At 44.4% G+C, this 22,624-nt stretch overlaps 1 protein-coding gene across 13 annotated transcripts in view; it reads right to left on the reverse strand.

The window, feature by feature from the left end:
• Window positions 1-22,624, reverse strand: part of TMEM164 (transmembrane protein 164) — a 174,909-nt gene that overhangs the window by 26,279 nt on the left and 126,006 nt on the right. For 10 of the 13 annotated variants that reach the window (XM_045164382.1, XM_025276109.3, XM_025276114.3 and 7 more), the window contains one exon: window positions 3,232-3,310. The exons of the other annotated variants lie outside the window; for them this stretch is intronic. In XM_045164382.1, the coding sequence (XP_045020317.1) occupies window positions 3,232-3,310 (79 nt within the window). The remainder of the gene's footprint in view (window positions 1-3,231; window positions 3,311-22,624) is intronic. 13 annotated transcript variants of the gene reach the window in all.

The raw sequence follows: 22,624 nt of genomic DNA on the forward strand, positions 1-22,624 counted from the left end.
GAGAGAGATTCCCATTAAGCAGGACCTTGCCTTTCAGGGACACAGGGCTCCTTGGCATGGGGAGTACTGGAGAGGAGAGATAGTCTGGCCTTTAAAAACTTCTGAACCACTTATTTCTAGAAAATTACAAGACTTCTGTTAGGGAAGAGAAGACCCAAACTCTCAGCTTTTTGATTTCCAGGAAATCCTCTTCCCCCTGTTCACTCCAGTCCCATGGCCCCTCTGCAAGGCCTACATCAGGCCCGTTGTAAGGTGAAACAACATCAGGAAATCCAGATGTTTGCCCCAAATGCTCATGATTTCCCCCAAGTGAACAGCAGATGGCAGCAAAGAGCCAGAAAGGAAGCCGAGAGCACACAAGAACCCAGAAATGGTAAAGCAGGGAAGGTAGAAAGGCTTCAGAAATCCTATGACACTCTCAGTTGTGTCTGTCCTCTCAAACAGGCACTCCTTGTGGAAGGACTGGGCCTGTCTGGTTCGTCTGTAATTCCCTGGCACAAATCCTCTGCACACAGTAGGTGTTGAACAAGCACAGGCATACGTCGGAGTTACTGCAGGCTCGGTTCAAGACCATTGTCATAAGGCAAGTCATATGGATTCTTTGGTTTCTCAGCACATATCAAGGTTACGTTTATACTATACTGAAGAACTAAAGAGCCTCTTGTTCAAAGTGAAAGAAGAGAGTGAAAAAGTTGGCTTAAAACTTAACATTCAGAAAACTAAGATCATGGCATCTGGTCCCATCACTTCATGGGAAATAGATGGTGAAACAGTGTCAGACTTTATTTTGGGGGGCTCCAAAATCACTGCAGATGGTGACTGCAGGCATGAAATTAAAAGATGCTTGCTTCTTTGAAGAAAAGCTATGACCAACCTAGACAGCATATTAAAAAGCAGAGACATTACTTTGCCAAGAAAGGTCCATCTAGTCAAAGCTATGGTTTCTCCAGTAGTCATGTATGGATGTGAGAGTTGGACTATAAAGAAAGCTGAGCGCTGAAGAATTGATGCTTTTGAACGGTGGTGTGGGAGAAGACTCTTGAGAGTCCCTTGGACTGCAAGGAGATCCAACCAGTCCATCCTAAAGGAGATCAGTCCTGAATATTCATTGGAAGGACTGATGCTGAAGCTGAAACTCCAATATTTTGGCCACCTGGTGTGAAGAACTGACTCACTGGAAAAGACCCTGATGCTGGGAAAGACTGAAGGTGGGAGGAAAAGGGGACGACAGAGGATGAGATGGGTAGATGGCATCACCGACTCAATGGACATGAATTTGAGTGAACTCTGGGAGTTGGTGATGGCCAGGGAGGCCTGGCGTGCTGTAGTCCATGGGGTTGCAAAGAATCGGACATGACTGAGCAACTGAACTGATACTGCAGTCTGTTAAGTGTGCAATAGCATTATGGCTTAAAAAAAACAATAAACTATTTTCTAACAAAGATATATACATTGCTTTTATGTTTTACACAAAACATGCCTAGCACAGCATCCTGCACACAGAAAACACTCAATGAAAAGCAGGCATTGATGGTTATACTGTGCTTGTTATTACCGTTACTATTATTACAGCCTCTTTTCAAGGCCAGGCACCAGAGGAGAAGGGAAAGGCTCAGGGACAGTGTGTGAATGCACAAACTGGATCTAACAGAGTGCGTATGTATAAATTTGAATCCCTTTCTTAGCTTGGTTCCCCCAAACAGTGCAGCTATAGATTCACTAGAAGGCTGCAGTGGAGTCAGCCTCTTCTAGAAAGTGTAGCTTCCCAGATGGGATTTTTTGAAGAGGTGGGGGAGGTAAAGGCTGCTATCAGACCACTCTGACTCAGTCAACCAACAGACTTTTATAATGCCTCAGAATACAAATAGTTTTAACTACTATCTGTGCACATTTGGTCAGAACTTGTATCCCACACCTCAGGAACCATGAGTGGTGGGGGTCTGGAGGCCTGGGACAGCTTCCTGTCTGGTTCCCTTCAGAATGACTGTACCTCTGAGACTTACATATTATTAGGAAGCTCTTTCCTGAGAAATGGCATAGGTCACCTGGATATGGAAAGTCAGACTTCTCCTAAAGCTCAGTCAGGAAAAAGGGTGTGTTTAGAGCAAATTAAAAAGAAGTGCTCTTTGACAATGTGAGCCCCCATGTGGCAGCACAGGTAAAAACAGCCTCAAAGAATAGAGCTAGAAGACTCCTAATTGACAGAAAGCAGGGAGTCTTGACTCCATGGAGAGCAACAGTTTCCATCCTCCTACATGACCCCCAGTTGATGGGTACTTAAGGCTCCCTCGTGCTGGGAGTTCTTAAAAATGTGCTAGAATTCCTGAGTTAGAGGAAGCACAACTTCCAAACCATCTCCCAGAAGGCTTTAGAGTCCATGTGGCCTCATGGAATTTTTAATGTGATAGAAATGAAACCCCTGCTGCCCTGGGTGAGGTTAGTCTCCCAGCAAAGTCCCAGGAACCAAGATAGAGAGGCTGGTGGCTCAGACTAGAAGAGGTTGACTTCCAGGTATGGGGCCTTTCGGGAAGGTCAGAACATTAAGAAGGGGGTGGGGTCTCACAACTAGTGTAGAATGAGTGAACTCCCCTTTCCTTCAGTCTAACCCAACAGAAGGAGGGGATCATTTAAGGGTCGTCGTGAGGTCACAAACAGATCAGCCTCTTGACCAGGTCGGTGGTCTCTCCCTTTGATCAAATGAAGGTTTCCATGGTCTGTTTTACATGAAGGTCGCTGCTCCTTCACCAGCCTTTTCCCTTAATCCCATAATCCCAAGTTCCTGGACATCTTGCCCCTTTCAGTATCTTTTCTGCTTCAGAGAGGATGGATATAATGAGCAAAAGCACAAGGTCCCTCTACCCTCTGCTGCACGCTGAGGCAGGGAGAAGGCAAGAGCAGAAGTGAGTGACAGAGTGTGGGCAAACTCTGTCCATGCAAGCCCAAGGCCACCACGGACAAACAGCCTGAGGCCTCGGCCCTGGGACAGGCTGTCAGTGGCCCTGAGCTCACACACACAAAGGATGAGAAACCACCAGGCTCTTTGCAGGCCTCATCTGTGCCCATTTTCCCACTGCCTGGTCTCTGGCATGAAACATGCTGCAGAGACTCAGTCAGGGAGCACCTCAGGTTTCTGATAAGACACCTAACAGGTTGTGACCCCCCCCCCCAACCAAACAGAAGAAGAGAAGGTAGGTGTGGAGCTGGCACAGGGATGGGCTTTGCTGGCCTTACCTCCTTTCCAAAGCAGGTAGATGGGCACCACGTAGAGCATAACATGCTGAATGTAGTAAATCTCCAATTCAAAGGGGAGCTGTAAGGACAGGAGGGAGAGGTGTTTCAGAGCAGGAAGCACTCATTCTAAGAGATTCTCGAGTTGAATGCCTGCCCTCCTCTCAAGGACCCACAGCTTAGCAATCCCACACACTTCAACCAGTTCAACTTCCTTCACAATTAGAGAAGAAACAATGAAATGACTATACCTATGGCCTAGGCTGGTTTCCCAAAGTGCATTTTGTAGAGACAGTACTTGAAAAATGCTCCACTCAGGGTGGTTAAAAATTTAAGAAAGGTTAAGTACAATCTATCTCCTCCTCCCTTGGAAATTCACCATGTAGGTTAGTGGTAGATTAAGGACCTGCAAGTAAGAAGACTGCTTAACATTGTTTGTTTGGCATTTCCTAAACTTGTTTAGCCAGTGCATTTGTTTAAAAAAAAAAAAAGCACTTAGTGTTCTGCAGAATATACTTGAAGAAACACAGCCTTACATCACTTCCTGCTCCTACTGAATAGCTGGTGAACTACTTAAAAGTTTATGTCTCATTGGACAAGAAGAACATACAGGGTAGGATTTATTATTCCCAGTTTCCAGATTTAAAGGTACTGATTGCCAAGTCTGGTTAAGTCTCGATCCAAGAATAAAGAGTTTCTCCACTGGATACTTGGGGTCAGTCCAGGGTTAGCCCTAATTTTGGGCAAAGACTAAGCAGCTGGGCCAATTCTGGCATGTCTTGCCAAAAAAGTTATCCCCACCCTCCATCCAACCAACATGCTCATTCATTCACTCTTGCTTCCCATTTTGCTCAAAATGGAAGCTCTAAATTACCAAAGTGGAGTGTGCTTTCAACCTGGCACGGGGACCGTGCTTCAGCGCTTGGCAGCGGGTGGAGAGTGGAAACAGCTGGGCAGCTAACTCAATTCCGGGAAAAGAACTGCAGCCGCTGGCGAGAGGCCTGGCCTCCAGGGCTTACACAGCCCTACACACACAGACACACACAGATACACACACCCCTCACCAAGGGGAAGCCCAAGGAAACAAGGACACCCAATGCAATGATCAGCTGCCTCCCTACGAGCGAGCACAGAACCAAGCCTGTGAGCTCATGAGAGGACCCAGTTCTGGGCTCCCCATGCCCAGGAACCCAAGGCCTTGTGCCAAGGAGTGAAACTAAAAGATGGCAGAGCTCCCAGACTGGGAGCTGGGAGGACTGTGGACCCTGGCTCTGGCTCCTGAAAATAAAACCCACGCAGAAGGAAAATTTCCCACTGACCCAGATGATTATTTTGTACTCAAGGAAATGTACAATCCCAGAAAAAGAAACAAGGTTCCCAGTGGGTCTGCAGAATAGGGTCGTGGGGTTTCACAGTGAGTGAGCACCACCAGCAGGAGCTAACTTTGGACGCCTAAGAGGTCCACGGGGGACCCTCAGAGCAATGTGGTCTGGGATCACCCTACTATTAATAAATTAACTGACTTGATTGCAGTCCCACAGAGAGCAGGCAAAAGTTTTGGGAAGGCTCGACTCTCTGACTGTTAAGCCGAATCTTCAGGTGTCTAAGTGACTAGAGCTCTTCCTGAAATGGGGTCTGGGACTGCAGGCTACTTGCCCACTGCAGGGAGCAGAAAACCGGGCAGAGGGCCGGCAGCTCCGGGTCCCAGCCAGGTCTCCAGGCAGCACCCCTGCTTAACTCCCAGACTCAAGCATTATTTACCCACCTGGACTCACGGGGCCCCCTGACTTCCCCTCCCTCACACCCCTTCTGGAAAGCAGACTCCCCACCTGCACGTCCAGAGAGGCAGGTCAGCGCTGTGGCCACAGCACAGACTCTGGAGTCCGTCAAAGCCCTGTTCTCGATTTGATTCTGCCGCTTAATAGCTCCATGGCCTTGGGCAAGTCAGTTAACCTCTCTACCCCACTTCTGGCACTGGTAAAATTGAAATGAGAGTGTTGTAAAAATAAATTTTTGAACAATTTTACTAGAACAAACATTTGTAGAGTCCCTATTGTGTGCCAGGAACCACTAAGCAATTTGTTCACTATCAGTTCACCTATTAATTCACCTGTGCTGCTCCCATTAACTCCATTTTAGAGATGAGAAACTGAGGCACAGAGAAGTTAAGAGAACTTAGCCAAAGGCACACAACTACTTGGTGACGCAGCCCAGATTCAAAGCCAGGCGGGCTGGCTCTAAGTTTCCAGTCTTAGCTTGTAGACTCTGCTACCCCACACCCTGCTCCTTCCCTCCCACAAAAACGCTAACACCTGGGACATACGCAGCATCGCAAGGGAGATGCGCAGGGGCAACGGGGGTGCGCAGTGGAAAGGAGACCCTGGTAACAAGTGGAGAGGTAACAGAAGCACGTTAGGAACAGCAGGATCAGCAATTGTCCTTCACCTGGGGACAAGGCCCAGTCCCTCCCTGTTCACAGGATCCCCACCCTCATGGCCTGCTCTGCCCCATGTGGAAACAGGCTCCACATCACACAGTGGCCAAGCTTGGCCTCCAAAACAGACCTCCCAGCTCCCACTGGAGCTCTGGAGACATGTCAGTCACAGATCTCAGCTGGGCTGCCCAGGAGACTGCCCCCATCAACAGTGTCTTTCCTGCCTGCTTCTCCTCCTATTCCAAGAGTTCTCTACCTCAGAAGGCCACAGAGAGTGCTCAACTAGGTGTGGGCACCACTGACAGCCAAGGCCAGGGAGAGGAACGGAAGGGGATGAAAGAGAAGGAGAGCAACGTTAGAAAACCATAAAGTGGCAGGAAGAAGAGGGCTGAAGGCAAGCAGGAACCAGTGGTCCTTTAATAACAAAGAATATTTAGAAAGTACTTGTGTGCCATGCCCTGTGTTAAATGCTTAAAATGTATTATCTCACTTAATTATTGTAAGGTTCCTGTGAAGCAGGGATTATGGTCATCCCCATCAGACAGATAAGGAAACTAAGGCACAGAAAGGTTAAATAACATCCAAAGAAGAAGAGGCAGAGCAGCAATGGGGATAAAGGACATACAGCAATTGAGCAGAAAAAAGGCAGCTTGCTTTACAGAGCACCAAACCTGAGCCCAGGAACTTTGTCATGGAGTCTCCCCTTTCTGTTTTCCCCATTTGATAAACATTATCTCTAAAATGTCATACTTCCCCCAGAAGTTCTATTTGGCTAATTCATCTCTGCCGTCTAGAATGGACTTCTGGAGCTCCACTCTAATGTACATATCAGCTGTACATGTCCTTTTTAGCTGGGGGATTCCCAGGGCTTTAGACAAAATGTCCTATCATTGCAGTTGAAAGCCAAAGGCAATAAAAACGTTTTCAGCTACATAGGTTGTAACGTCCTTCTCATGTCCAAGTCAACATCTTTTTTTTTTTCTTTTTTTAAGAATTAAAAGAGCAGGCAGGTAAAGTTCTCCAGGCTTCTGGAGTCAAATTGCCTGAAACATGAAGTGCATGGGCTCCATCCATGGAGAGATCTGGGGCCTCCTTCCTCCAGACCTTCCACCCTGACAGCCACACACCCACACTCTGCTGTGGAGATGACCCACCCCCGTGTGCCCTATGTCCCTGGTTACTTTTGCAACCATAAGAAGCCCAATACTCCCAGGTCACCAGCCAATGCATGAACTCTAATCCCCACATGGCTTTCCACAAATTCCCAAATCCAAGACCACCTTCCACTGCTCCCCAGTGCTTGAAATCCCTCCCCTCTATCCTCTGGAACTCACTAACTATCATTTGCAAAGCCCCTCTGTCTTCAAACTCTTTTCTGAGCAGTCAGTTCCTTCACCTTCTTACTTTGATGAAAACCTGGCCCTTTCTCTGAGGACATGGCTATCTCTACAGTCCCCTCAAGTTTGCTTTCCCTCCCATGTCGCCTTGTAACCCTGGGCCAAGAAGACTCCTGTCTGCTCCCAGAACATTCTCTCTACCTTCTTCCTAACCACTCCCTGGGTCTGAACCTCATGTTATCAGACTCTCCCACCCTCTACTGTTCTTGTTGTACTCATCCTATGGACCCTTCCTTCTTGCTGCTTTCCAATCTGCCTTTGTCAAAATTTCTGTGTTTTCAATATTTAGCAAATACCAGTCTGTAATGCTTTGACCTCCACTCCCCTCGAGTTTTCACCTCCATCTCATCTCAGCCCTTTATTCCCATGGTCACACCCGCCACTACCAACACCTGCAGCCCTTCCGTAAACTCTATCATGCACTCCACTCTCCAACCAACACCACCAGTCCACCCAACTCACTCCACGCCCCCTCACATCCTCCAGCTTCACTGGGACCTACATCTATTGACCCTACCACTGTTTTATTGGCCCTCACAAGCTCATGTCCTCACCTCTTTACTTGCCCATCACTCCCTTCCATATGTTCTAAACCCTTTTCCCTACTTGCCTTGAAAAACCATATTCCTGGTTAAACTGAACTCTCTGCCTTCATGCTCCTCTGCTATGCAAGTAAGCATCGTTGGAGAACTAGATCCCACATGCCACAACTAAAGATCCTACATGCCACAACTAAGACCTGGCAGAGCCAAAATAAAAATACGTTTTTAAAAAAGACTGAAATTCTAGCCCCATCATTTAGTTGCTATGCACTTTTGGGCCAATCACAATCTTGTAAAACAGGAATGACAATAGTACCTACCTCATCAAGTTGGGATAAAATTTGGTGAAATAATGCATGGCGAGCTCCCAGTCCAGTGCTAGAATATTATATATATATATATATATATATATACACTCAATAAATGCTAGCTGTTGTTATCATCCTCCTCTTCAACATCAATGCAGCCAGTGAGTAGTGAAACCAGGATCTCAACTCTGGCTCACAAGACTAATGCCAAGTCTCTCTGGGTCAAAAGTTGGAGCTCATTTCATCCCATTATTCCACCCTGGCAAGAGCCTCCAGCAAGAGATGGTGACCAACATGGGCCAGCCCACAGCCCTAAGCCACAAATCACTATTTCATCAGATGACTGCTAGGATAACTTTAGCTTGCCACCTCAATTCATTTTTGGGCCCACCTTTAAGTGACTTTCTCTTGGAGACTTCTTTATTTCTCAAAGAAATTTCAACATTGCTCTCCTCTTCTCACCCATGACAGTCCCATTCTTACACTCAGCGAACCAATTGGAAAAAAAAAAAAAAAAAAACAACCATTTACTGAGACACTCCCAGGTGGCAGGTAATGTGTCCAGTTCTGGGTATGCAGCCATGATGAAGACATAGTCCCTGTCCTACAAGAGTTCACAGTCTAGTTGAGAAAGCTCACAGACAAAGGGAGAAGGTCAGCACAGCAGAATAGCATGGAGGGAACTGTAGATCAAGCATTGGATTTGGTCTGATTTTTTTCTTTAAAAGTTAAGGGACGGTCCTGTACGATGTGCAAGGGATACTGGTAGAGGCAGGCAGACCAGTTAGCAGCTGGCAATAGCAATATCAAAATGAAGCTTGAGGGACTTGCCTGGTGGTCCAGTGGTTAAGAATCTGCTATGCAATGCAGGGGACATGGGTTCTATCCCTGATGGGGGAACTAAGATCCCACCTACCTGGGAGCGACTAAGCCCATGCACCACAACTGCTGAAGCCCACATGCTACAACTAGAGAGTTTGTGTGCTGCAACGAAGATCCCACATGGTGTAAATAGGACCCAATGCAGACAAATAAATGAGTATTTTTAAAAAATCAAACTTGGAGGCAGAGACAGCAAGAGAACATAGGACGGGAAGGTTTGAGAGAAGGTAAGGAAGTTGAATCACCAGAACTAAGTAACTGATATGGATGGGGGTACACAGGAGTAAGAGGTGAAAGAGACTACCAGGCTGATGGCCTAGGTGGCTGGTGGGGTGGCGGGGCTTCTCTCTAAGCTGGGGACTACAATCAAGGAAGCAGGTTGGAGGAAGAGAGGCATAAGAAAACAAAGTGAGACCAGGCTGAATTTGTGAACCCAGTAGGAAAACCTGGTGGAAATGCTCATCAATCAGTGGGAATATGGGTCTGGATCTCAAGGAGGCTGGAGAAGATGAGAAGAATTGAAAGGCAAATGATATACACATATGTAAAACACAAACACAAAAAAGGATGAAATTCTAAAAGGCAATAAAAAGGCTGATATTCTCTTTACACACCCCAATACAACACCTTATGCAGCCCACTCTACAGACCCCTGGTTCATGGTATTCTTTCAAGGGTGAATGGGTGGCAAGAAATGGAAGTCGTAACTCCAGGGGGTATCAATAGAATTGGGAGAGACCTGAACATAGTTACAGATGAAGGGAAGGAGCCAGTGGGAGATGCAAGATGAGGAAGCAAGAACGGCAGGAGGCATTGGATGGTGACAGGTGCTGGAAGTGAGCAGGAGGGCTGGGACCCAGAGCACATGGAGATGAGGAGGGAAGGACAAGTTGAAGTGAGAACAGCTGAAAGAGGTAAGGACATGCTGGGAGTAGAAGTGGCTCATGACCCAGGGGGTCCCACTACCTGGCTGGGAACTTGTGTTACCAAAGGATCCATGGCTGCTGATGAAGTGCAGACTGAAGATGGTTGATTACAAAGAGAGGACCCTGGTCTCAACTCAGCCCCAGACTGCAGCCTCTCCAAAGAAATCAGGGGATCAAATCGGATCACTATATGGTCTGAATGCCTGTGTCTCCCTCAAATTCATGTCCGATGGGATGGTATTAGGAGGTGGAGCCTTTAGGAGGAGATTAGGTCATGATGAAATCAGAGGCCGAGAGCTCCCTTACCCTTCCCACCCTGTGACCCAGAAGAGGGTCCCCACTTGACTCTGCTGGTACCTGGATCTCAGATTTCCAGCCTCCAGAACTGTGAGAAATTTCTGAGGTATAGAAACCACACAGTTCATGGCATTTTCCTATAGGAGCCTGAACAGACTAAAACAATAGTCTGCCTTCAAGGGAGAAGGCTGCAGCCTTTGGTAATGTTCCAGCCAACCAAGCTGGGCTTTGAAACACTTTATCTTCATTAACTGACCACAGACTTTGACTGTGGCTACTGGTGCTGCAAATTCCTTGGGACTAAATACCACTTGTTAGAGGAGCCCCAAAAGGAATGCCCGCAACCTAAAATCAACCACAATGCATTCACAGAAGAGAATACCACGCTGCTATGAAAAACAACAAGGTGCCCTGACAAACACTCAGAGAAATCCAAATCTGGAACATTCTGCAAAATGACTGGCCCAGACTCATCAAAATGTCAATGTTATGAAGGAGAGGGTGTGGGGGGGGGGGGGGGACTGTCCCTAGACTTTCAAAAAGTAAAATTAACAAAACCTGATGAGATACACAATCAAAACCAAACATGAAAGTCAACTTGATCCTGATTTTAAAAAGAAAAGTAAAAAAAGACATCCTTGGAATGAGTTGGGGAAATTTGAATAGAAATAGCTTATTAGATAAAGCAGTATTACAGAATGCTGATAGTTTTGTTGAGTGTGATTATGGTATTGTGGATATATAAGAAAATGTCTTTTTCCTTGAGAGCTGCAGGCTGAAGAATTTAGAACTGAAGTGTCAAAATGTCCACAATCTGGGGGGAAATGATTCAGCAAACATAAACAGAAAAACAGAGACAGTGAATAAGGAAAACCGGCAACTGTCAAATCTAGCTTGAGGGTATATAGTCATTGTTCATTATACTTTTGTGTTTCAACTCTTCAGGATGTTTGAAAATTTTTATAATAAAAAGTTGGGAAAATTTTTTTAAAGTAAGTAAACTTAAAGAAGGTAAATCTATATGAACTCATATGGCAAAGTAACAAATACTTGCATATATGAATAAAGCTGTATACATAAAGATGTTCACTGCAACATTATTTGTGATAACAAGAAGTATCTAATAACAGAAAAGCTAACTGACTGTCCACCGGTAGCTGCTGCTGCATCGCTTTAGTCGTGTCCAACTCTGTGTGACCCCATAGACGGCAGCCCACCAGGCTTCCCGTCCCTGGGATTCTCCAGGCAAGAACACTGGAGTGGGTTGCCATTTCCTTCTCCAATGCATGAAAGCGAAAAGTGAAAGTGACATCGCTCAGTCGTGTCCAACTCTAGCGACCCCATGGACTGCAGCCTACCAGGCTCCTCCATCCATGGGATTTTCTAGGCAAAAGTACTGGAGTGGGGTGCCATTGCCTTCTCCACCACTGGTAGAAGAGTCATCAAAAAAAAAAAAAAAAATACTCTGGAAGACTAACTCTGCAACCACTTACAAAAAAGGAGGTATAACCATTTATAGGCAAAACTGAGCAAATCTATTGACCAAAGCACGATCCTTTTTGTAGAAGAAAAGGGGCTGATTAGTTTTTGTACTTTTATGATTTTTTTTTTGATGTGGACCATTTTAAAACTCTTTATTAGATCTGTTACAATACTGTTTCTGTTTTTTATGTTTTGGTTTTTTTGGCTGTGAGGCAAATGGGATCTTGGCTCCCTGAGTAGGAATCAAACATGCACCCTGTGCATTGGATAGGCGAAGTCTTAATCCCTGCACTGACTGCCAGGGAAATTCCAGTCTTCGTACTTTCAGATGTCTGTCAATGAATACAAAAAGGACTGGGATGATATTTACCAAACTGAGCAGGGGAACAGGACTGGGGAGGACAGGCTGGCACAGGGACGGGGAGACTTAGACTTGGTTTCTAGATATTTGTATAGTTGGATTTTTATGTGTTCATTTATTAATCATGTAGCTAAAAGTTTAAAAGTCAAAAAAAGAAAAGGTCAAAAGAGTAATGTACCTCTTAGCAGCAATTACCTCTGGGGAGTAGGCAGGGAGAACTTTCGTGTTATAGTCTTATCTCTCTATTGCAGGAATCCTTAATCAAGAGGTTGCATTAAGCTATTACGGAGACGGGGATAAGAACTCCCTCTCTTAGAGTATCTGAATATGTTCTAGACCCCTCACAAGTTCCTTGTTTTCACTTTATCTTCCCTTGTGACCCAACTCCTACCCCCAGTACAGACAAGCTACCCATGGCCCTACCAGGCACGTGGAACTTCATCTTACACTCAAGGTCTGATGTGGACCATAAAGAAGGCTTAGCATTGAAGAATTGACACTTTTGAACTGTGGTGCTGGAAAAGACTCTTGAGAGTCCCTTGGACTGCAAGGAGATCAAACCAATCAATCCTAAAGGAAATCAACCCTGAATATTCATTGGAAGGACTGATGATGAAGCTGAAGTTGCTAGTCACCTGATGCGAAGAGCCAACTGATTAGAAAAGACCCTGATGCTGGGAAAGATTGAAGGCAGGAGGAAAAGGGGATGACAGAGGATGAGATGGTTAGATGGCATCACCAACTCAATGGACATGAGTTTGAGAATACTCTGGGAGATGATGAAGGACAGGGAAGCATGGTATGCTGCAGTCCATGGGGTTGCAAAGAGCCAGACATGACTGAGTGACTGAACGCCAACAACAAAGTTCTTGGGCTGGTTTTACAGTTGTTTATAATATTCTCCATGAATAAATAAACATACTTATGAATAAAATTAAAGCATGCCATGTATGGACCAATGTTGAAATTTGTTACGAATCGAGAATTATAAATATGATTTATTTACAAATCTCTGTCTAAAAGAAAAAGGACAGGGGTTTCATTAAATGACTTGTCCAAGGTCTCAAGGCTGAACCAGAATGTGAACCCAGGCAACTTGGCTCCAGAATGCATGATCTGAACCACTGTTGTCTGTTGTCTATACCAGGCTGTTCCCCGATAGAAAAAAAAATGGGGTCTACTATGCAACCTAGACAGCATATTGAACAGCAGAGACATTACTTTGCCAACAAAGGTCCGTCTAGTCAAGGCTATGGTTTTTCCAGTGGTCATATATGGATGTGAGAGTTGGACTGTGAAGAAGGCTGAGCACTGAAGAATTGATGCTTTTGAACTGTGGTGTTGGAGAAGACTCTTGAGAGTCCCTTGGATTCCAAGGAGATCCAACCAGTCCATTCTGAAGGAGATCAGCCCTGGGATTTCTTTGGAAGGAATGATGCTGAAGCTGAAACTCCAGTACTTTGTCCACCTCATGCGAAGAGTTGACTCATTGGAAAAGACTCTGATGCTGGGAGGGATTGGGGGCAGGAGGAGAAGGGGGCAACACAGGATGAGATGGCTGGATGGCATTACTGACTCAATGGACGTGAGTCTGAGTGAACTCTGGGAGTTGGTGATGGACAGGGAGGCCTTGCGTGCTGTGATTCATGGGGTCACAAAGAGTCGGACATGACTGAGCGACTGAACTGAACTGAACTGAACTGATGAAGCCTGAAGACCTGACCCAACACCTAGCTACCGCGATACAGGCACTAGCCATCCAAGACCCCAGGGGTCTCCGAAGTCCCAAATCCAGATTTACTACTTCTTTAGACTGAGCCAGAGCTCGAATTTCATATGGAAGAAGGAGTGTAGCATTGAGTACACAAGAACGTCCTTCAGGACTTAGAAGTCCAGCCCTGAACATGTCATTTGACTTTCTACTCAAGGATGGAAAGTAAATATTTGCACGGCTCTCTCCAAAGAACTCTGCCGAAAGGCTAATGACAGAGATTGTTCAAAAGGTCTACAAAGGAACCAGGGCAGCTCCAAGTCAAAAGACAGTCAGCTTGTATACAGAGGCCAAGCCACAACTGCAGAATGACGGTGCCAGGGCTGGCCTTCCTGCTCGAGGTATGTGACAAGGGGCCCCAAGAGGGCCTTTAGCACCACTGAGAGGAACAAGGCCTCATTCTCCTCCGCCTCGGGTTACAGATTCCACACAGAAAATGTAAGCCATGTAGAGTGGGAGGGAAAAGAGTAAAGGTACTAAACTTCCAGTCCCTCATCTGCCCCAGCACTCTGTGATGCCATCCAGCTCAATTTAGTGCCTTCAAAGGACTTGAGCATCAGATGGCTTGAAATAAGGCCAACCCCAGACTAGCACTAGAGCAAAGGAAGGGATAAACACATCTGAGATTTGGCTCTTAGCCCAGTAAAACAGCTGGACACTCAGTACCCAGTACTCACTGCCTTCAACCAAACAACCATAGTGTCTGGTTAACATTCTACTCCTTGGGGGCCCTTGTTTGAAGGCAACCAGTGGGCCAGGCAGCCATTTGTAAGGCAGGCTTCCGGACCCTGTTACTTCCAACATGTTCCCCTAACAAGGCCCATCACCTCTGCTACAAGCTGGAGTCAAGTTCAGGAATCTCTTAAGCAAGGGAAGGCAAACGTCACATGTCCCCTTGAGGCATGGGCCTTGAGAAGAGGCCAAGAGATGGTACTAGACCACCTCCTGACATGAGTAGACTCTGCTCACTTCTCTTTCTACTTCTCTCCTGTTTAATTCTCCCATTCTCAATCTCTTCCCAGACTCCGAGACTGCTTCCAGGTTTTCTACAAGCACTGGAGAGCAATAAACTAGTAGCTCCTGGCTAATCTGACACACAGAAGATGTGCAGAATCTTTATTTTCATCACACATTTTTAGAGAAAGCATCTTTTTGACCCAGTGGGATGGGGCCCAACATTTCATATTTCAGCGAGGATCTCGAAGGTAATCTGGATACAGGAGTGCTTAACTTGCAAAAGTCTAAATGACAGGTGTGCATTTACAATATTTTCTACCAGAAATGACAGGCAGTTCCCAGGAAAATGTACTGATAAGGATAATGATGTGACTAGTGTTCAAAACAACAATAAAGATAACAATAATCATCATTAATAATGGCTGGTACACAGAACTTCTCTGCTAGGGACTGTCCTAAGTACTTGTATTAATTAACACAACAACTCTAAAGATAAGAGCTATAATCCCCCTTTTTTGCATGAAGGAATTAAGAGAGATTAAGTAATTTGCCCAAGGTTACTTAAAGAGCCTGGATTTAAGCCAGGCAATCTGACTCCAGAGTCCATGATTTTACCCACTGACCTACATTTACTCTGATGTGTGCTGAGGCCCTATACAGTACAGAGGAAGTCCTTCATTTACAAATGACTCAATGATGCTGGTTTGATCACTTGCTACTGAAACAGTATCCTTTCTCTTCCAACCCCACCATCTGAGCCCAGACCTGGAATGTTCTAATTACATTGCCATGGGAACTAATCAACACTGGAATCTATGTCCATGATCCCCTAGACATCAATGTATTCATTCGTTCAACCAATCAATCAACAAGTACATATTAAGTACCTGCTGCTGCTGCTGCTAAGTTGCTTCAGTCGTATCTGACTCTGTGCGACCCCATAGATGGAAGCCCACCAGGCTCCCCCATCCCTGGGATTCTCCAGGCAAGAACACTGGAGTGGGTTGCCATTTTCTTCTCCAATGCATGAAAGTGAAAAGCGAAAGTGAAGTCGCTCAGTCGTGTCCGACTCTTAGCGACCCCATGGACTACAGCCTACCAGGCTCCTCCATCCATGGGATTTTCCAGGCAAGAGTACTGGAGTGGGGTGCCATTGCCTTCTCCATATTAAGTACCTACTGTGTATCAACTCTTATATCACGATAAAAATGGTTTCTGCCTTCATGCACTTATGCCTTCCTCATTCCAAATGCTGATTTCTAGGGTTTAGAAAGGCTCAAAAGATGGTTTAAATCAGTGCTCCAAGGCCTCATGGCCACTAATATTAATATTTTGTTAGCTACATGATGGGTTAAATAGCTATCAGATACCTCATAGAACTTAGGACAACAGGAGACAGACATATAGTAGGTATTTATCAACTTATATAGAGATATTTCAGGGGAACACTGAGAACAGATGGCCAAACCAATGAATCATCCTCCTGATGAACATCCTCCTGACTGCCCCAGCAGGAAGGACACAGACATAAGAGAGTTGGAAAACAAGACCCAAACTTCCACTTCTGGTAATAACAAATGCTAGTTAGTACTTAAAAGGATCCATGAGCCCAAAAAGCCACACTTCAGTGTAAAAGTATACTGGAAATACAAATTACTCCACCTCTAATGATAAGGAAAATTCAGTCTCAAATCTTAACGATGAGCTGGAGTAATAGGGGAAGAGAGTAGTTAGTTCCACTAAAACCTTGGAACCACAAGCCAGCCCTCACATGGGTTTACAACCTCAATTTATACAACTTGGGTAATCCAAAAATGCTAGGTTTAGAGTTTTATTTAGCATGATTCCAGACTGGTAGCCCTCAAGCACCTGATAAGAACAAAGACATATCTTCTCTACAGAAATCCAGGACTCAAAAAAAAAAAAAATTCCCCACACACACAAAAAGTAACGTACAATAAAGAACAATAATAAACAACAGTAATATTTAAAACAAAACCTAAAGAAGCTAAGAACCAGTAAAAACAGAGCTTTAAAGACCTCAGAATAGTTACAGACTATGTTTAGTATATTTGGAAAAAGGAAAAATAATTGAAATTAAAAACTCTTGATAGCTTTAATTTATATGTTTAGATTAGACTGATTAGACAGCTAAAGAGATAAGTGAAATACAGAGCTGAACAAATTGTCCAAAATGCAACTAAGACAAAGAAGTACAAAATAGGAACAAAAAAGATTAAGAGATGTGGAAGACAGAGTAAGAGGAGCTAACATAATTCTATATGTAGTCCTAGAAGAAGAAAAGAGGAGATAGATGCAATAATTGAAGGCAAAATAACTAACAATGTTCAGAAACCTGATGAACACATGTTCACAGATTCAAAAAGTTCAAAGACCCTCAAACAGAACAAGCCAAAACAAATCAACATTGAAACAAATCCTACTAAAACTGCAGAACACCAAAGACAGAAAACCTTAAAACCAATCAGAAAGAAGAGATTTACTTTCCAAGGAGTGAAAGTTAAGACTGACCAATAACTTTTCAAGGCAATGCTGGAAGACAGAATATAGTAAAATTACATCTTAATTGTGCTGGGAGAAAAATAATTATGAACCAAGACTTTTATAGCCTGTGAAAATATCTTTCAAGAATGAATAAGGAAAACAAACATTTTTAGGACAAAAAAAAAAAAAACAAACAAAACCCCGAAAAGTTTGTCTTCGATAGATCATCTCTAAAGATAATTCTAAAAGATAAAATTCCAGCAAAGGCAAAGTTGTGTCAAATGGAAGGTGTGAGATGCAATAAAAAATAGCAAGCAAAGTGGTAATTATGTAGGTAAATCTGAATGAACTTTTTTACATAACATAATGTCTTATTTTAAAGAAAACCTAAAATAACACAAATTAAAATACATGACAATATAAGCACATAAGTTGAGGGTAATGAATAGAGTTTAAATATTAAAAGGTCCACAGGCAAAGAATAAAGTTGTAACCCTATTTCACAGCATACATACTCCAAAGAATATACTCAAGAGTAAAAAAACAAACAAAAAAACCTATCAAAAAATGTCTACACAAAGTTATATATGAATTTTCATAGCAGCATTATTCAAAACAGCTATAAAGTGGAAACAATCCAAATGTCTATCAACAGGTAAATGGATTAAAAAAAGTACTATATATCCATACAATTGAATTTTATTAGCCAATATAAATAAATGGCATATTAATAGATGTTACAACATGGATGAATCTCAAAACGTTATGCTAAGTGAAAGAAGCCAAAAACAGAAGGACAAATAAATATTTTCTGATTCCATTAATATGAAATGTCCAGAACAGACCAATCTATAGAGATAGATATTAGATCAGCTGTTACTTAGGACTGAGGGTTGAAGGGGTGGTGGATGTAAGCAGACAGAAAGATGATAGCTAAATAGTACAGTTTCCTTTAGGGGTTGATAAAAATGTACTAAAAGTTAATTGTGATGGCTGCACAATTCTGTGAATATACTTAAAAAACTTTAAATTTCACTCTTTAAATGAGTGAATAAACTCAATAAAACTAGGACCAAAAAAATGTTATAAGATCCTTGTATTATTTGAGAGAAAAGGTCTGACTGATTCTAGCTCTGGATATTTTTGTTAACATTGGTAGGATAAACATTAAAAAGAAAAACCCAATAACTGAAATAGTGTGTACAACTTCCAAATCAGTAAAGGGAAAAAGAGAATAAGAAAATATCCGATAAATGCCCTCAAAAGGCTAGACGAAAGGGGGGAAAAAAAAGACAAAATGCTCCAACCTGGATTTATAAGCTGTATCAAATGGTGGCAGACCAAGTGACATCCAGCAGTATGCACTGGAGTTTGGGTAAGTGGGAGCTCACATTCTACCCAACCCGCTTCATGAAAAGGGTCTCTGGAGAAACACACTCCTTACTAAAGACTTGGACCTGCCAAGTAAATACCACCTTGGGATAAGACATCTCCTTTTGGTCACCAGGGATCAAAGGTGTTCCTCCAATTAGTTAAGGCCTAGAGGTCCTGGGTTTTAAAGGAAAATAAGTAATTCTGTGCTGAGAGGTCATCTGAGTTTTGACACACAAGCTAGTTCCAATTATTAACAGTGCAATGGGTGGATGACTTGTATACGTAGGGCTCAGTGTAAGAATGCCTGGCTGCTTCAGTAAGAATCATGAGTGCACTTTGCATTTGCTGTCATAGACAGGGCTTCTGCATCTCTCTCTAGGGCAGCCTGGTGTCACAGGATACGTATTTGTGCTGTGGTTATCCCAGGTATTGGAGCTGATTGATGGGAATGCTGTCCAGTCCCTGACCAGAGGAGGTGAGTTGGAAGAGGGGTGCTCCCCCATTCTGGCTGCTGTGCTGGCACAGCAGGGCAGGGAAAGTAAAACTGAAACATCTGGATGACACCTCTTGCCTCAGAGCTTACTCAGTTAAAGAAAAAGAATTTTTTCTGGTCCCACCTTTGGAACTAACAGTTTAGTCTTTAGCCACATAATAACACCCTGCCAGAAGAAAGTTCCAGATGATATTTTCTCATGCACAGCTCTAGCCCTGCATGTGCCAACAGCAAACCCCTGGCCCCTGCTCCACAGGGCATGTCGCCATCACTTTGCTCAAGACTGGAAAACAGAACAGGGGGCATCCCTTTGGCCCATATGGCAGCTGACCTCTGGACTAGTTTGAAGAGTAGGAAATAGCAGTTATGTACAGTGAATGTGGTATAAGGCCCAAGTGTGAGCGGTCCAATTCTTTTGACATTGTCTAGATCACCTACAAATTGGACTTCTTTCTCATCAGTCATTATCTTGAACACCCACTCCATATAGAACCGTGTCGTGTGTCCTCACACTCCTCCAGCACACATGTGCATGTGCACGCATGCACGCACACACACACATCCCTAAAGCCCTGTTCATCAATTCTTGTTTCCATTGGTTGTGTTTCAGTGTGTGCTAAGTCGCTTCAGTCGTGTCTGACTCTTTGCGACCCTATGGACTGCAGCCCACCAGGCTTCTTGGTACATGGGATTCTCCAGGCAAGAATATTGGAGTGGGTTGCCAGTCCCTTCTCCAGGGGATCTTCCCGACCCAGGGATTGAACTTGTGACTCTTATGTCTCCTACATTGGCAGGTGGGTTCTTTACCATTAGCACCACCTGGGAAGCCCTGTGTTTCAGTGTGCCTCTATAAAATGTAAGTGGAGAGCAGCAGTTAATGTCTACTTGGAAACAAATTCTGGAAATCCAAAAGCCACAGATAAACCTCTTTCCTGGCTAAAGATGTCCTGATACCATCTGGAGTCAACAGTGTGCACCCGTCCCAGGTCAGCAGCTGATGCGAATACAAGAGTGGAGGGTTCCCTCTGCTTTGATACTCGCTGCCCTTGGAGGAGGGGGGGAAGCATGCCCTGGATCAGCAGGGGGAGAGATGCAGCATTCTCACCCTTTTGTCAGCCTGACCTCTGCCTCCATGGGACAGCCCTCAGAGGGCACCTGTGAGTCAGATCAGAAGCAGGGAGGAACCAGGCAGCTTCTAGAAGATTTGTGGTCTTCTCTTCCTCTCCATTCACCCTCCAAAAGTCATTTCTAAGTGGCTGTCATCTTAGACCATACTTCCTGGTCTATATGGACACGTTCCGCTTTTTTAGCACCCTGGTCTACATCCCCCCCACCCCCACCCCCACTTATTTTGGGCCGACATAATTTACAACTCCCAGAAATGCCTGAGAAGCAGCGTACACACTTCTGGTGCCAAGCCTGACCAGTTTTACAGATTTTCATTTAGCAGGTGTCTGTTGCTAAATCAGTAGCAGCTGCTAATTGCTTTTCCTCCCTCCAACCTTCAGACAGAATGAAACATCTGGTGTTCTCTCACTTTGGGTTAAAATCAGCTACCTTACCATCCCTCCTCTGGGCTCCATTTTTATTAAAAAGCTGTCAGCTGATGCCTGGAGCTGGCAACAGAGAGCCAGGTGGCTCCTGAAGAAAGGAAATTATTCTAAGGGCAACTCGGCAGGCTAAGGCCACCTCCTGGCCCCAGGCCTTAGGGACAGATGAGGGATTGCTTGGGCACCAGTCCCTGCCAGGTGGAGCTTGAAGTCCATGACCACCCAAGTTACATGGAGCTTCATTTCTTGAGCGAGGACTCTGAGGACCTTGCCCCCTCTTACTGGCAGTGCCCGCCCTGCCCTGAATCTGTTCCAGAGGTGGGACCCTACATGTCAGGTCACTTCCCTCTCTCTTCCAGGGGAGGAAGGTGGCTATTCAATGCACACATGCTTCTATCGCCATGAACTGGAATCTCAAGGGTAATAAACTATATACGGTGGTGGAAATTATAAGGACCCTATCATTTATAGCTTCAATTTGTACCAGTGTTCTTTTGTAGCTTTTTCAGTCACCTTTTGGTTCTGGCGTTTCCTCCCCACCCCCAAAAAAAATCTGTTGGCTGGGCCCCATATCTGCTTTTTGATTCTAAGTCAAAACCATTCTTAAAGGTACCTTTATAGCAACTCAGATATTTTACATTATTAATAAATAATAATCACAGCTAATCTTTATTGAGCACTTACTACTGTGCATCAGGCATTGGAGTAAGCACTTTACATGCATTACTTTATTGAAGATTCAGAAATGATTAGGACTGCCCTCATTTACAGTATGCAACAGGCTCAGAGAAGGCCTACTGATGTTGTGGAAGCAAGACTAGAACTGTGATTTAGCTGGATAAGAAGCCTATGCTTTGCTGACTGGATATTTGATGATATTAAGGAATTAGTGATAATGATAATAGATACAATAATGGCATTATGATTATATATATGAGTCCTTATATATTAAAGATGTATAATGAAATATCTACAGTTAAAATTCCATGAAATTTCCTTTAAAATCATCCAGGTAAGAGAAATGAGTAAGAGAGAGACAGTGTGTGTGTGTTTGTGGCAGGTGGGGAAGCAGTTTGAGATAGAGTAGGGTATACTGATGAAAACAACACTAGCCATGAGTTGATCCTTGTTGAAATTGGGTGGATAATGGATTTTTTTTTACTTTTATATATATTTCCATTTTCTTTAATATAAAATTGTACACATACTGTGGAGAAGGCACTGGCACCCACTCCAGTACTCTTGCCTGGAGAATCCCATGGACGGAGGAGCCTGGTAGGCTGCAGTCCATGGGGTCGCTAAGAGTCAGACACGACTGACCAACTTCACTTTCACTTTTCACTTTCATGCATTGGAGAAGGAAATGGCAACCCACTCCAGTGTTCTTGCCTGGAGAATCCCAGGGGTGGTGGAGCCTGGTGGGCTGCTGTCTATGGGGTCACACAGAATCGGACACGACTGAAGTGACTTAGCAGCAGCAGCAGCATACATATACTATACACTATATTTTAGAACCTCCTGACTTGAGCAAGATCTTCCCTATCCGTAACTTCTCAGCTCCTACCATCAAACTTTCCTCATCTGGTACCCATGCAGTAACCACCCTCCCCTTGGAGTTACTAAACCCTGTTTGTCTTCAAGTTTCCAGTCATTTTATTCAAGTTCCTCAGTGTGTGGGACTTAAGGGGAGGCTAGGAGGGCCAGATGCTGAGGTAAGAGGAGGGCATCATAAGGACTCTTATTTCTCCATTCTTTTTATGCAACAGAAAACTAATTCATCTTTTCACTGCTGCTGCTGCTGCTAAGTTGCTTCAGTCGTGTCCGATTCTGTGCAACCCCATAGATGGCAGCCCACTAGCCTCCTCTGTCCCTGGGATTCTCCAGGCAAGAATACTGGAGTGGGTTGCCATTTCTCTCTCCAATGCATGCATGTGTGCTAAGTCGCTTCCATCGTGTTTGATTGTGTGCGACCCCATGGACAGCAGCCCACCAGGTTCCTCTGTCCACGGGATACTCCAGGCAAGAATACTGGAGTGGGTTGCCATTTCCCTCTCCGTCTTTTCAATGACCACCTGACAAAGGAGTATTTGATTGAATCCTTAAATAACTATGTGGTA

The sequence above is a fragment of the Bubalus bubalis genome, chromosome X, assembly GCF_019923935.1.
Source record: "Bubalus bubalis isolate 160015118507 breed Murrah chromosome X, NDDB_SH_1, whole genome shotgun sequence".
Lineage (NCBI taxonomy): Eukaryota > Metazoa > Chordata > Mammalia > Artiodactyla > Bovidae > Bubalus > Bubalus bubalis.